The sequence below is a fragment of the Sporobolomyces salmoneus genome, assembly GCF_050403485.1.
Source record: "Sporobolomyces salmoneus JCM6883 DNA, S_salmoneus_JCM6883_v1_ctg86, whole genome shotgun sequence".
NCBI classification, from domain to species: Eukaryota; Fungi; Basidiomycota; class Microbotryomycetes; order Sporidiobolales; family Sporidiobolaceae; genus Sporobolomyces; species Sporobolomyces salmoneus.
In genome coordinates, this window is record NW_027481077.1 from 46,806 (window position 1) to 59,837 (window position 13,032).

The 13,032-nt window shown below is 51.2% G+C and overlaps 6 protein-coding genes across 6 annotated transcripts; 2 read left to right on the forward strand and 4 right to left on the reverse strand.

The window, feature by feature from the left end:
• Positions 1-855: 855 nt before the first annotated feature.
• On the reverse strand, positions 856-2,013 carry JCM6883_004226 (uncharacterized protein; the record flags this gene model as incomplete). The annotated part of the gene is made up of 2 exons (XM_076635181.1): positions 856-1,553; positions 1,614-2,013. 2 exons carry the CDS (start codon positions 2,011-2,013, stop codon positions 856-858), a joined length of 1,098 nt encoding a protein of 365 aa, XP_076484849.1.
• A 779-nt stretch (positions 2,014-2,792) lies between these two features.
• On the reverse strand, positions 2,793-3,807 carry CLC1 (clathrin light chain CLC1; the record flags this gene model as incomplete). The annotated part of the gene is made up of 4 exons (XM_076635182.1): positions 2,793-2,997; positions 3,067-3,219; positions 3,282-3,412; positions 3,481-3,807. The coding sequence occupies 4 exons, from the start codon at positions 3,805-3,807 to the stop codon at positions 2,793-2,795; spliced, it is 816 nt and encodes a 271-aa protein (XP_076484850.1).
• A 1,031-nt stretch (positions 3,808-4,838) lies between these two features.
• Positions 4,839-8,104, forward strand: JCM6883_004228 (uncharacterized protein; the record flags this gene model as incomplete). The annotated part of the gene is made up of 17 exons (XM_076635183.1): positions 4,839-5,022; positions 5,147-5,618; positions 5,689-5,707; positions 5,774-5,944; positions 6,014-6,054; positions 6,131-6,283; positions 6,349-6,449; positions 6,527-6,620; positions 6,703-6,775; positions 6,861-6,987; positions 7,057-7,079; positions 7,150-7,243; positions 7,303-7,569; positions 7,640-7,647; positions 7,728-7,740; positions 7,817-7,915; positions 7,986-8,104. 17 exons carry the CDS (start codon positions 4,839-4,841, stop codon positions 8,102-8,104), a joined length of 2,058 nt encoding a protein of 685 aa, XP_076484851.1.
• Positions 8,105-8,872: 768 nt separating this feature from the next.
• On the forward strand, positions 8,873-9,481 carry JCM6883_004229 (uncharacterized protein; the record flags this gene model as incomplete). Its single annotated transcript, XM_076635184.1, has 1 exon — positions 8,873-9,481. One exon carries the CDS (start codon positions 8,873-8,875, stop codon positions 9,479-9,481), a length of 609 nt encoding a protein of 202 aa, XP_076484852.1.
• A 203-nt stretch (positions 9,482-9,684) lies between these two features.
• JCM6883_004230 (uncharacterized protein) lies at positions 9,685-11,512 on the reverse strand (the record flags this gene model as incomplete). The annotated part of the gene is made up of 3 exons (XM_076635185.1): positions 9,685-10,526; positions 10,593-11,091; positions 11,234-11,512. The coding sequence occupies 3 exons, from the start codon at positions 11,510-11,512 to the stop codon at positions 9,685-9,687; spliced, it is 1,620 nt and encodes a 539-aa protein (XP_076484853.1).
• Positions 11,513-12,014: 502 nt separating this feature from the next.
• JCM6883_004231 (uncharacterized protein) lies at positions 12,015-13,032 on the reverse strand (the record flags this gene model as incomplete). The annotated part of the gene is made up of 2 exons (XM_076635186.1): positions 12,015-12,109; positions 12,183-13,032. Coding segments are annotated over 2 exons (945 nt in total), but the record flags the coding sequence as incomplete, so codon positions are not given.

The following is a 13,032-nucleotide window of genomic DNA, read 5'->3' on the forward strand; positions in this document are numbered from 1 at the left end:
GAAATCACGACGGAAACGAGACACAAAAATTTCTCCTCAGTGGAGCCGCATGCTCTGCGCTACTTCCTCGTTCATGCGTGCTGATTCATCATATGAGCGAGATGACTTGAAGGATGTAGAGGATTTCGGTTCACTCGGCTAGACAACGAAAAGGCAAGCCCATCCTCGTGTCGCCATCCTCAGATACCGATTACGATTCGGCAATCTAAGGACTGGCGCCTGAGCTCAGATGATTGATGATCGCTCTTCGAGTCCTCGACTGATCCGGACATCGCCTCGAGATCGCTTAAGGTCAACATAAATTCGGCGATGGGTCAATCCTTTTCTCTCGCTCCCTCCCCGCCTGCGCGCTCTATGTCTTTCTCTGCCTCTCTCACTCTCTCTCCTCTCTTCTGGGAGGACCCCTCGTTCGCTACTTCTCCAGGGCTAGAACAATAGAGTTGCGTGGAAGACGTCGCACCTTCGTGTTGTTGCTGAGTCGCTTCGACCGACTCTTTTGTCCGCGATGACCTTGACTTTGAGCTGCCGAAATCCCTTCAGACGTTCGCTTGAATTGTGCCTAGACTGTCCTTCGGTCGGGCCGCACCGAAAAAGCGTGGTCCCGACATCCTCACTTTGCAATTCGCTACTCAGCTCCGATTTACCAAACCTTGCTCGCTCGCTTGCACATCGAGACGAAGAGCGCACTCTCTCTACTCTCTTTACTCTCAGCGACACGTACGTAGGGAAAGTCCAAAGTAGGGTTGCACAGAGAGAAGGAGAGTACAAAACTCTAAAAGAAACGCGAAGGGAGAAAGTCGAAAGATGAAGAAAATACGGAGAGGACTCGTTGTGCTCTCTTTATCGCCCGTGCTCCTACTGGTTCCCCGTCTCTTTGTTCTTACGTTCCTTCTGCCTCTTGATGAATTCGGGCGAGATGCAGGGGTCGATTGCAAAATTGCGAGGAACTGGTTCGAAAACGACCTCAATCTTCTTTTCTTGACATACTCGAATGAGGTTTTCGATTGAGCGTTGTAAGTACGGTAATTTCGAACCTTGGAAGTGCGAATCCAGGAAGACGGTTTGGAGCGCTCGGAGAGACCTTCCGCCGATGAAAGAAGCGAAGTCGTCGAGGTCAGATGCGATCGTAATTCCCTCCGCGTTCCCCTCTTCTTCCTCCTCGTCCGATTCCGACCAGCCATAAATACGTACGTGCGAGAGAGGGACAAGTTGGGTTTTCGGCAACAGGTCGGGAATCGAGTCGACGTCCAAATCGATCAGAGTTTTGGCAACGGCGCCGTGAAGACAGGTTGCTTGTGGCTGTGCCCACACCCACAGATTCAGGCGGAGGGTGTCGAGTTGAGGGAGAAGCTGACGAGCCAACATAGATTGCGGCGCTTCGCAGGGGGAGGTGCTGAAAGCCAAGTTTCGCAAATTCGGAAGGACAACTGGATTCAAGAGAGAGGCGGAAAAGCTGCTCGAGACGCAGTGTAGAGTGAGAGATCGAACATGAGGGAGGATGAGACGGTCCGGAACCTCCCATCTGATGTAGGTGAGGTGAAGACTGGTGAGACCTAGAAGAGCAGTCGAACGAGTGAGTCACCTTTTTGTGTATAGACCGCAGGAGAGCTTACGAGTGAAAGACTTCAAGGAGGAAAGTGAGAGGCTTGCTTCGGGAACCGAAGACACTGTGAAAGCGGTAACGGAAGAAAGGAGCTGCTTCAAGTTACGACTTTCTTCTGCGGAGAGTACGGGTACACCATAAAATAAAATCGCTTGCTTGAGGAAGGAGCCTCGCTCCCGTGTTTCTCCTCCTCCTCCTGATCCGGCGCAGAAGAAATCCCAGCTTCGCTTCGAGTTGACCCAAACGACCTCGGATAAAAGAGGTTGAGCGATCGCTCGGAATTGCTTTGATACGAGGGAAAGAGCGCAAAGAGTGCTTTGTCGCGTTCGATAGGTAGTCGAGTGGAAGGAATGCGGGATAGTCGTTTCGATGATTTCGCGAACGAGTTCAGGTGGAAGATTCGAGAGCATTTCGATCGTGGGCGAAGGGAATCCAAGGAGGGACAGAGGTGAAGGTTAGGAATCTGTTCACCGAGTAGCAGTACTGACCATGTCAGTCGTCTTATCTCGCAAGGACGCAGACTCAGAGAGGGTGTGAGAATCGAGTAAAGCGGAACAGGTCTCGACTCACGAGCTGAAGATTACGAGACTCCCTAGATTACTCCTAAGTATCCTTCTGGGCTATTGGAGCTGGCAGGATGGCCTCGAGAGTCGTTGAGATGCGATGAAGTCGTTTGTTTGATGAAGGAAAGGTCAGGGCCGATGAGCGAGACCCGGACTATCTGCGCTCCTGTCCGACGGTTCAATAGGATATTACGGTTTTGCTTGTGCTGTTCCTGGGGTCGCGGGTGATTCGAGTCCGAAGTAGAGGAGAGAAAAGAGCGATCGGACGTCGCTCCGCTCGAATCTCGCTCGAGACACTCAACGGAATTCGCCATCTAGTTGCTCTGCATATCTATCAACGTATAAGACCCGTCTCGATGCGGCGGGGCGCTCTGCTCGCTCGAAAACACCTCGATGAAGAACTCATCGAACTCAACTGTCGAGGCTCGCTCACTCTGCTCGAAGCGCCTAATCGCCGGTAAAGAGTAACCATGAGGACTCCCGTGATTTGACTTTTGCGGTATCATCGAGTTTACAGTTGAACGAGACAGACAAGAAGAACGCGAAGAAATGAAAGGGAAACAGGAAAAAAACATACGAAAGGAAAGCAAACAGACTCCGACCCATCCACCCCTGCTATCTATCGTCTAGTAACCACCTGCGCCAGGAGCGTTTTCACCTTCCCTCTTCAAACTCAACAAAACTTCCTTGAATCTCGACAAGTCTTGTTTCGATTTCGTCGCCGTCTTTGATCGACTGTCACTCAGGTCGACGAGTTGACAGATTCGTTCCCATGTAGTTCCTTGCGCTAGAGATTCGGTTAAGTTGCCTTGGAACTTTTCTTCGTCCTCCCTTCAATGTCACGGATCTAGGTTAGCTCATCTGACCAACGCGATGGACGAGCAATAAAAAGCGACGTACTTGTTTTGAGCGATAGACTTCTCCTTCTTCGAGTTGTAGTCTTTGTAGAAGTTATCGATAGCGTTACGAGCTTTCGCGATAGTCTCTTCCTTCTTTTGTTGCGCCTTCGATTCTCTCTCTGCGATTTCCTGGGCTTGTTTCGCTTTCCATGTTCTAGCACGATGAAGGATGTTAGCCTTGGAGCGGGAGAAGAGCAGGACGACAGAGAAACTCACTGAATGAATTCGGATTCATCGTCATTCGGCTGAGGAGGTTGTACGAAAGAAGTCGGTTGAGAATAGGGGTTGGCGTAGTTCGATACTGATTCGGTAGGGTAAGAATCGAACCCATTCGAGTGGAGAGCAGGCTGCGACGAGCGAGACAAGCAATTAGCAACTCGCGCATCTCCGCTTCCTTGGACTTGAAAAGACTCACTTGTTCCGAAGGAATCTCTACTTCTGGGTACTCTTGTTCAAATTGAGCGAATTCATTCGTGCCGGTGACGGAAACTTGTTGACCCATCCCCCCATTCGACTGTCCTCCCGCTCCAGCTCCTCCAGTGAATCCATCTAGCGCATCATCTCCACCATCTAGATCAGGGAAGGCCGATGCCGATTGTTCAAAGTCTTTATCTTGAGGTAATCCTGTTGATGATGATGAAGCGGAAGCATCAAAGTCGGCTCCTAAGGCAGCTCGTTCCCGGGCGAGGAAATCGGCTTGAGGATCTTGCTTGGGAGTAGAAGTGCCGAATAGATCGTCCATCGTCGGAAGTAGTGATAAGGTTGAGGTAGAATCGGGAGAAGTTTCCCTGATTCGTGTCACCGCGACTCTTCTTCCCTCTCTGCACTCTTGCTCAGAAGTCGACCAGCGCCTGCCTCAGCTATAGCTTGTGCCCCGATAGACCGCCTCCGCCTCCTCCAATGTCGATGACCTCCCTCGCGCCGGTCCTTGATCACTCACTCCCTTCCGCAACACGTCCTTCCGATTCCCGTGCCGCCTCGCTCGCTCTGATCCATATTCTCTGCCCATGGCAATTTCCGGTTGCGAGAAGACTAGGCGCGCTTTCACGGCGCTCCGGTTTGGAAGATCTCGAAGCCTTTCCCGCTTCAACCTGGCTTCAGCGGGGCAGGACTCGTTCTGTGCTACTCGACTGCCGTGCAAATGCTGCGAAGGGAACGGACAACACTGGGGAGATCGGCGACGTCTTCACGTGCCAGCCGTGAGGACTGCCCATTTCAAGTTCGAAGTTGTTAGTCCCAGTTTTGAGCGTCCCCAGCTTGCTCTGCTTCTACAGGTTACAAGCTCACAACAGGCGTCTTCAGCTCTTTATACTACTCTGCAGCTCGGGGCTCAAGACTAGGGACACCGACTCGGAACTTTGAGAACGGGTCGACATTTTCGCAAGCTTTCGTTTTTGCTGAGCTTCGTCTCTGATCCTCTCTCCTTTCTACAGTCGAGCGCGGAATGGTCACATTTTCTTCAAAAGTATGCTGTCGGGTAACCTGGTTTCGTAGAACGTCGTTCTGCTTTCGCTCAAGATGGATCCAAGTTTTGCTTTTCCCGGATGCTATACATTGCACTGCAGCTTCCCTCTCCCACGATATGACTTGTTGTTTCTCTACCTTACCAATGATGCATGAGACGAGTGAAATGAAATCGAGATCGAAAGACTTGTCTTGACAAGCATCACGAGAGCTTGGCGTTGAAAATCTTCCGATTTCTTTGCTGGATTCGGCTCTCTCTCATCTCGGATCCGCTTCACGACAACACGGAAGCACGACAGACTAGGAGGAATGCCAGATCAACAACGACAGAGCTTACCTGCTCGACTCGTTTCCCCACTTACCGCACTCTCGAACTCTTCTCACGGCAATGATCGTTCCCCTTCGGTCGATTCGATGAGTTCCGCCGGCTTCAGAAGAGGACATACGAATCGATACTCTGTAGACAACTCAGCGTTGGACGATACCGCGTACGGTGAGTTTGAACCTCTCCCACTTGTTTTCCCTCCTTCTCTTCTCCCCCCTCGAATCGTTCGATTGCCTTTTTTCGCGTAATCTGTTCACTCACTCCCTCCTATTCGATGTATGAACCTCCACAGGCATTCTAAACGGCACAGTCGGAGCATCCTATGGCCCTTTCCCAACTTCTTTCGGTCCGAGACGTAACTCCGCCCTGTCTCAAGCTCACAGATCCTCCTCTTCCATGGGCTTAGACCCTCCGACTCTCCCCTACTCGACCACTCCGAATTCCGAATCTTCCTCGACTCTCGATGAACCCGTCGGAGGTGCCGATCCCGCTTCAACTCCACTTCGAGATCCTCGTAAACATGCTTCGACTCAATCGATCCCTCGATTAGAAGGAAGGGTGATCACTCCAGGGGAGAGTAGTTCGGGAGCAGGGTCGACGGAATTGGCGTGGGAGAAAGAAGCGGACGATTTTTTACATTCGTATGATCCCGAATTGGAGAAAATGATGGATAGGCAGATGAGTAGCAAGTTTAGTTGGTTGGCTCTGATCAATACCGTTTCATTGATCGTGGTGATCGTCGTAATTATCGGGTTATTCGCTGGGTGAGTTTTCTCCCTTCCTCGTTACCGTCTTTCTGATCTGAGCTCACTCGTGGCTGTTCGTTCCTCGCAGATGGCCTATCTATCGATTCGTACGCGTCTTTCCTCCAATGTCGAGTCTTCGCAACTGACGACAAGTTTCATTCTTTCGCAAACAGGTCATCAAAGGCGGTTTCCCCATGTCGCAAACTACTCTCCTCTCGAATTCGACAGGTCAGGTACCTATGATTCCAGGTCTACCAGGTCTCATCGATAAAGATACTCCTCAAGAAGCGTATACGAGGGTGGGATTCGATGGTGAAACGTATAATTTGGTCTTTTCGGATGAGGTGAGCTTGAGCGCTCGAGAATCTGTATCACGTCGCTTGAGACTGACGAGTGGAGGATGGCAATCGCAGTTCGAACAAGATGGAAGAACGTTCTGGCCCGGAGATGATCCGTGAGTTTTCCTTTTCCCCTCTCTCTCTCGCTCTCTTCTGTCTTCCTCTGCGCTAACAACGACGTCGATTTCGTAGCTTCTGGGAAGCACAAGACCTACATTACTGGCAAACTACCGATCTCGAATGGTACGACCCCGACGCGATCACGACGAAAGACGGTAATCTCGAAATCACGATGACTCAAGAACCTTGGAACAACCTCAACTTCCGATCGGGAATGTTACAATCGTGAGTCACGTCTCTCTCAGCCGCTTAGTGATTATATCGAGGCTGAGTGTGTCGGACTCGCTCAGATGGAATAAATTCTGTTTTACCGGAGGTTATCTCGAAGTCAACCTGAGTTTGCCCGGGACTCCTACTGCTCAAGGATACTGGCCCGGTGTCTGGACAATGGGTAAGTCGTCTCTTTCAGCGCAACGAGTCGAGAGGTCCGACGAGAGAGCTGACAATTCCGCGCTTCTTTACGATCAGGTAACCTCGGACGAGCGGGTTACGGAGCTTCGAACGACGGTGTCTGGCCTTACTCTTATAACGAATGCGATGTCGGAACCCTACCGAATCAAACGTGAGCAACATCGCTTCCCTCCTATACCTTTTTGAGCTCATCCTCACAAAATCGGTTCCGTTGCTCCCTCGACGATCGACAGATGGCCGAATGGTACCGACCCTTACGCTGCGAAACACTCGGGAGGTCGAGACTACGGAGGAGAACTTTCCTACGTAAGTTGAACGAGTCTAGCTCTTTTTACCCTTTCGTTCGTCCGTTCGAACTCACGCTCACAAACTTTGCTTCTCGTCTCGATAGCTCTCGGGTCAACGTTTCTCTGCGTGTACCTGCTCTGCCGACTCGAAGCATCATCCCGGTCCGAACGTTCGAACGGGTCGAGGAGCGCCTGAAATCGATGCTCTCGAAGGTCAAATCTGGTCGACTGGTAAGCTCTCAGTTCATCCCTTTCTTCCGATCGATCCTACAGCTCACCTCGATCCTCGCTGCTTCTCAGGTGATCGAGGTTCCGCTTCTCAGGTTTGTCTTCTCTTCCACCCGTATTCTGACACTCATGAGCTCGCACGCTGATCGTGTTCGCTTTCCACAGTCTATCCAAGTCGCTCCCTTCACTGCCGGTTACCTCTGGAGAAACGAAACGCCGTACATCGAAACGAATGATGCTCAATGGACGATCAAACAAAGTCAGTCTTCGTTCTCCTTGCCTGATTACGATAGGGACTGACCCTCTCGATGTGAGCAGATCAATGGCACGGATCAGTCTACCAAGAATCCATGTCGCTCGAGGTACAAACCGACGATACTTCTTTCGAAGGAGCGGGTTACACTTCCTATGGATTCGAATACGAACCTTCAGAAGGCGACACGGCGGGACACATTCAGTGGGCAATCAACGGAACTGAAACTTGGAGATTGAACGATAACGCGATGGGACCTTCGCCCGAAGCTCAAATTGGACAGCGCAAGGTTTCTGTCGAACCGATGTATATCAATCTCAATCTTGCAATCAGTGAGTCGAGCTCTTATCCATCGTTGATCTGAAACGAAGCTGACTCTCTTTCTCGCTCCTCACTCCTCAGGTTACAAAGTAGGTTTTGCCGACCTCTCCTCTCATTCTTCCACCTTGTACTGACTTCTCTGTCGCATTTTCTTCCTCCGACTCGATAGTTCCAAGTTCCTGGTTCGTCTCTCGTTATTGGTCATCGAAAAGATATCCAATCTCATCGACTGACGGTACTTTTTCGCTGTTTGTACAGAATGGGGCAAGGTCCAATTCCCCGGAACCCTCCGTATCGCTTCCGTTCGAGTCTACCAGAAAGGAGATCGAAACGTTGGTTGTGATCCCAAAAACTATCGTGAGTTCCTCCGATCTTCCCTTTTCGCACGGAATTGAGGCTCATTCTCGTTTTCGTTTGCGCGGGACAGCTACTTCCGATTACATTCAAGATAATCTCGAAATCTACACCAACCCTAATCTAACCATGTTCAGTCAATCAAGCTCGACAAAACCGAGAAACTCTCTCGCCGAAGGAGGTTGTAGCTAGTTCATTCATCCGCATCTGATTCGTCCTCATCTCATCATCATCTCATCATCATCTCATCATCATCTCATCCTCATCTCGATGTATATATCTACTCACTCTCCCAAGGTTCATCATTTCCGCAGTTTCGTTCCATCTCATCATAGACACTTTCGGTTTTCGCTGTTCTGTTCTCGGCATCCTATCTGTTTCATAGCATTGTAGCGTACTCGCTTGACTCATTCTCTCTTTTGTCACTACTCATTGTTTTCTCTCTGGAAGACACGATCATCGATTCGAATTCCGAGTGATCACTGAGTGGATGAGATCTCAGAAGTCTGAGGCGCACGGTCTTCGGGGAGCACGTCGAACAGGAAGTATGTCAGTACTCGCGTGCGTCAGACTGTAGGCTCTTCGAAGCGAGAGAAGACAAGAATTGCGTTCAACTGAAACGAAATCGAAACGAAAGCTCGAGCTCGGTGTTTTTCCCCTCCTGTCCGACCAGATTCTTGTTGCTCGCCACCCGCAACCCGTCTCACACTCGACCAATCACCTCTTCAACAGGGTTCCTCGACAGCCTTCCTCCCTGCTCGCGGAGCGTTTCGCCCGTAGCCTTTCTGACGATATTTTGCATCTCGCAATGAGCAGGGAAGTTGGTATGTCTGAACTCAGGGGAGAGTCCTCGAGCGCAGCTTCGAAGCTGAAGAGCAAAAACGGGACAATTCTCGTCTTCACTCCGAATTCTGTGGGCTTCGACTCGCCGTGCTACATCGTTCTCTTCCTCCTTCAACCATGTCACAGTCGCTCCACAAATCTCCCGAGCGCTCTTCTCAACCTCCTCCCAACCCGAATCCGACCTCTATCCCTCTCCCTCCGTCCCCTCCTCTCTGGGATTCAAACCGAGTCCTCCCTCCTCCTTCTCCGTTCCCACTCCCACTCCGTTGCTCCTCGGTCAACGACAGAGGACTCATAATCTCAGAAGAAGCCGCAGAGTACTTTGCAGGTCGAGCAGCGACTTCATCAATTTCCGTCGCAACTTCAGAAGCACGCAAAAACCCAGTTCGAAACTTTTCCGCCTCGCAGGTCTCCCACGAGTCCTCCACCGAGAGGTTAGAGATGAGGAGATCGTCAGAGATTCATCAAGGAGAAGGAGGAGCTCTCACGATGGATTCGTTCTTTGAACAAGAACGTCAAAACGCGGCAATGGAGAGACTGGCGAACAAGTATCGCAGGGAAGGGATCGGAGAGATTGAAATCTGGAGTAAAAGCTGCTGGCCAAGGGGTCCTCTGTACGTCGAACGATACGGCGAGAGTGAGGAGGAAGGTGAGAAAGAAAAGAACGCGAAGAGCTCGGTTCATTTCGTTGACTTTGAAGAAGTAAAGGATTCGAGGAAGGAATGATGCAGAACAACGAAGAAGGGGTATGAAACGACAGTGCAAGGACGGAAAAGGAGTCGGGATATGCGGAAAGAAACGAGAAAAAGAGGGAAATGCACACGAGGCTGAGCTCATTGTTGTTACAACAAATAACCGACAAAGATATCACGATAATCTATATCATACTTCTTCCCGACTAATGATAATCCAAGTTGAATATCTCTAATCTAAGCAGTCTCGTCGAGGGGGTCCGGTCTCAAATCCTCGACTTGAGGTAACTTCCACTTCCCGTCCCGAATGAATCTCAACTCTTTCAACACCATCGAGAAAGCATCTTCTGTCGGTCGATCCCCTCTCATTGCCTTCTCCCTCGTTTCCGTCAAGTTGAACACTTTCGCACCTTGCGGTACACTCGAGAGGGATTCCTCCTCAATCACCCAAGGTTCAGGTTCGAACCATTCCTCCTCCTCCGGAATCGACCACTGCAATTTGGGTGCGATCTCGTAGAGGTGTTGTTGTAGCTGACGGACTTTTGCGGGAGGGATCGATTCGAGCCTTTCGATGAGCGTCTGACCTCGTTCGAGAATCAAGTCGTTTTCGGGGATGAAGACGGTGTATTTCGATACGTCGTTGATCTCGGGAGAAGAGGGGAGTAATCGACCATAAGCGTGTTGTCGGAAAACGACGGGGATACAACCGAGTAAGATCGCTTCGAAGAACGCTCGACGAGTTGGCGAATCTCCGCTCGGCATTGGGCAGAAGACGGAATGTGACATGTGGTCGTGGAACATCGTGAGGTTCTGTGATCCGTCCATCGCGTTCTTGATCTCATCGTATAGGATACGAGGAGAAGTCGAGACGTCGGTACGAGCGTTGTAGGCAGAAAATTCTTTGTGTAGGGCTCCTCGCAAGGCGAAACCGTTGAATCGTTCCGAGGCGGGAGCTCCCCAAGGATGAGTTGTGCTGGCAGCGTAGTTGAGGAGGTAGGGCCGATCTCGGTTGAGGAGGGAATCGCTGAGTGTCGCGCGAGAGTTGTTCCGGTTTTGAGAGAGGTGGAAACCAGTCGGATCTGTTGATGAATAGTTTATTGGATCAGCAGCGAGTTCGCAAGGAGAGGAAGAGAAGAGGTTCTTACAAGGTAGGTCGATCGTAAAGTTCATTCCTTCCGTGTTCGTCTTCAACGCATTCTCAATCGAAACAGCCACGACGCTATCCTTGAACTCTTCCATAAGCTCTGGGGTGAAAACGTCCCTTTCGAGTTGACTTCTGATCGGCGAGAGAGCGAGTAGGATTCGAGGATATGGAGTTGGTCCGACTTGTTTAACGAGCTGACGAATGAGTTGTGTAGATTGAGCCATTCCGAGGTGTAGATTCGGATCTGGACATCCCCAAGGGTTCGACCAAAGCTGAGAGAGAAGGGGGACAAAGATGAAATCGGGGGGAGGATTCGAGAGGAGCGGGACGAGATTCGCGTAGGAGAAAATCCGAGTTGCGAGGATGTGGTCGAGAGAGTATTGATCGGCGTCGGTGAGGAAATAAGGGGAATCGGGAGGTGTTTCGAGGGGCCATCCGTAAGGCGATGTCGTCTTTTCTCGATGAGGTTGACCATGGTACCACCCGCAATCTCTTCCAGCCTGGCGATAGATATACAATACGTGTCAATGACTGCATACACGCTTGAGAGAGGGTCGAACCGGAACTCCGAAAGGTTTCGTTCAACTCGACCCAACTCTGTCGTCGCAGCCTGAGAGCGCGACGAGCATAGTGAGGGCTTACCTTTGCCATCAGATTGACCAATTCACGCGTATCTACCACCGCAATAGTCGGTTGGTCACCTAGGTTTCCACCTCCCGTATATCCGAGCTCCCTCGCTGCTCTCGTAAGCGCCGTATAAGGCTGTGACGGTAGTAGGAGGGCGATAATACTGGCTGCAGCTACCAGAATGATGTAGGGCCTCCAGCGCCGCAGGTAGGTCGAGAATTGTGAAGGAGGAGATGTAGCGTTGTTTTGAGGCGAGGAAGTCGACGCGAGCGGTTGATAGGCCTGACTGTTCATGCTGAGTATCGATAGAAGTTGCTGATATCGTTCCTAGAGGTGCTGCTGCCCAACGAAGGGAGCGGTGAGGAGTGAAGAAATGGAATGAAAGATTTCGCAAGCAGTCGATCCGAGTAAATTTGTTCGAGAACAAAGACGGAGATAGATGGAGATTACCCAAGCAAACTCATGCGCACGGCAGCCTGAGGCAGAAGCTCGGAAACTATCCAAACGCACAGACGAAACGAGTCGCGACAATCCGAGACTTTCTTTCTTCAAAGCTCAGTCATCGCACACGCCTTTCAAAAGCTGCCACTCGACTCGCCAAGGCGGTCGTAAGAGTATTCCTCTGCTGGCGCAAGGTCCACCGAGATAACAGCGAGAATAAGAAGTGGGATAAGCTACAGAGGATTCTTCCTAAAGCTACTTGGAAGGAGGGTATCAAGAAAAGCTACAGGTGTATGAGGGTACGGAAGTGACAGAGGAACGAAGAATGCGGGATATGTTATGAGGAAACAGGTTTCTAGAACCCGAGAGAGTTGAGAGTCGCGGTCAAAGTGGATCCAACTGCGTTTCCGAGAGTTCCGACCAAGCCAGTTGTCGGCGGTACAGCGTTGTCTGTTCGGAGACCGAGGTACAGAGTCAGCGCGAATACGTCGAGAGAGTCATAGGAAGGGAAGAGAAGACTTACAGATTGCGATTTCGGAGAGTCCGACGCTCGTCGAAGTTAACGAGGTTCCGGCGGTCGTAAATCGAACGCTCGACGCCCAGATACCAGTACCGAGGGAGACAGTTGACCCAGCTGAAGAAATTGAGCCGGTAACCTTGATGACGGTTCCATCCGAGAACGAGAGGACTCCCGATTCGACCGTGTTGAGACCGTTTACTCGTCCGTAGAGGACGATCTTGCGCATGAAGTATTGCTGCTTCCAGTCGAGTTGTACCCATTGAGAACCGGTGCCTTGAACGGCCCATTCGTTCGCAGCGTTTCCGAATCCGAGTACCGAAAGTCCTCCGACGACTCCATCGATTACTCCCGAAGGTGGCGACCTCGCGTTGCTCAAAGATGCAGTCGCGACAGTACCAGCTAGACGTGCGATGTTGACATTCGCTCCAGTCACGGGTGCAGTCGGAAGTCCGGCGGGGGCTGACGAAGTCGGAACGGTACTTGAGACCTTTGAAGACGACGGGACGACGGGCGTGCTTGAAGAGACGAGCGTTGATGACAACGAGGGAGCGGAGGTAGTAAGGACGGAACTCTTGCTGCTCGTTTGAGATACGACAGAGGAGGCGGAAGAGAGCGAGGAGAGTAATCCCGTCGAGACTGGTCCTGAACTGCTACTGCTCAAAGATCGAACGGAAGAGGATACGAAGGCCGACACACTCGAGCTGCCAAGGGAGGACGAATTGGCGAGAGCGGATGAGCTGAGAAGAGGGGATGAGCTGGGGAGAGCGGAGAAGCTCGTGTTCGTCGGAAGTGCTGAAGACGACAAGAGAACGCTTCCATTGCCGCTGGAGGTTGCGGAGGGGTAGGAGGAGGT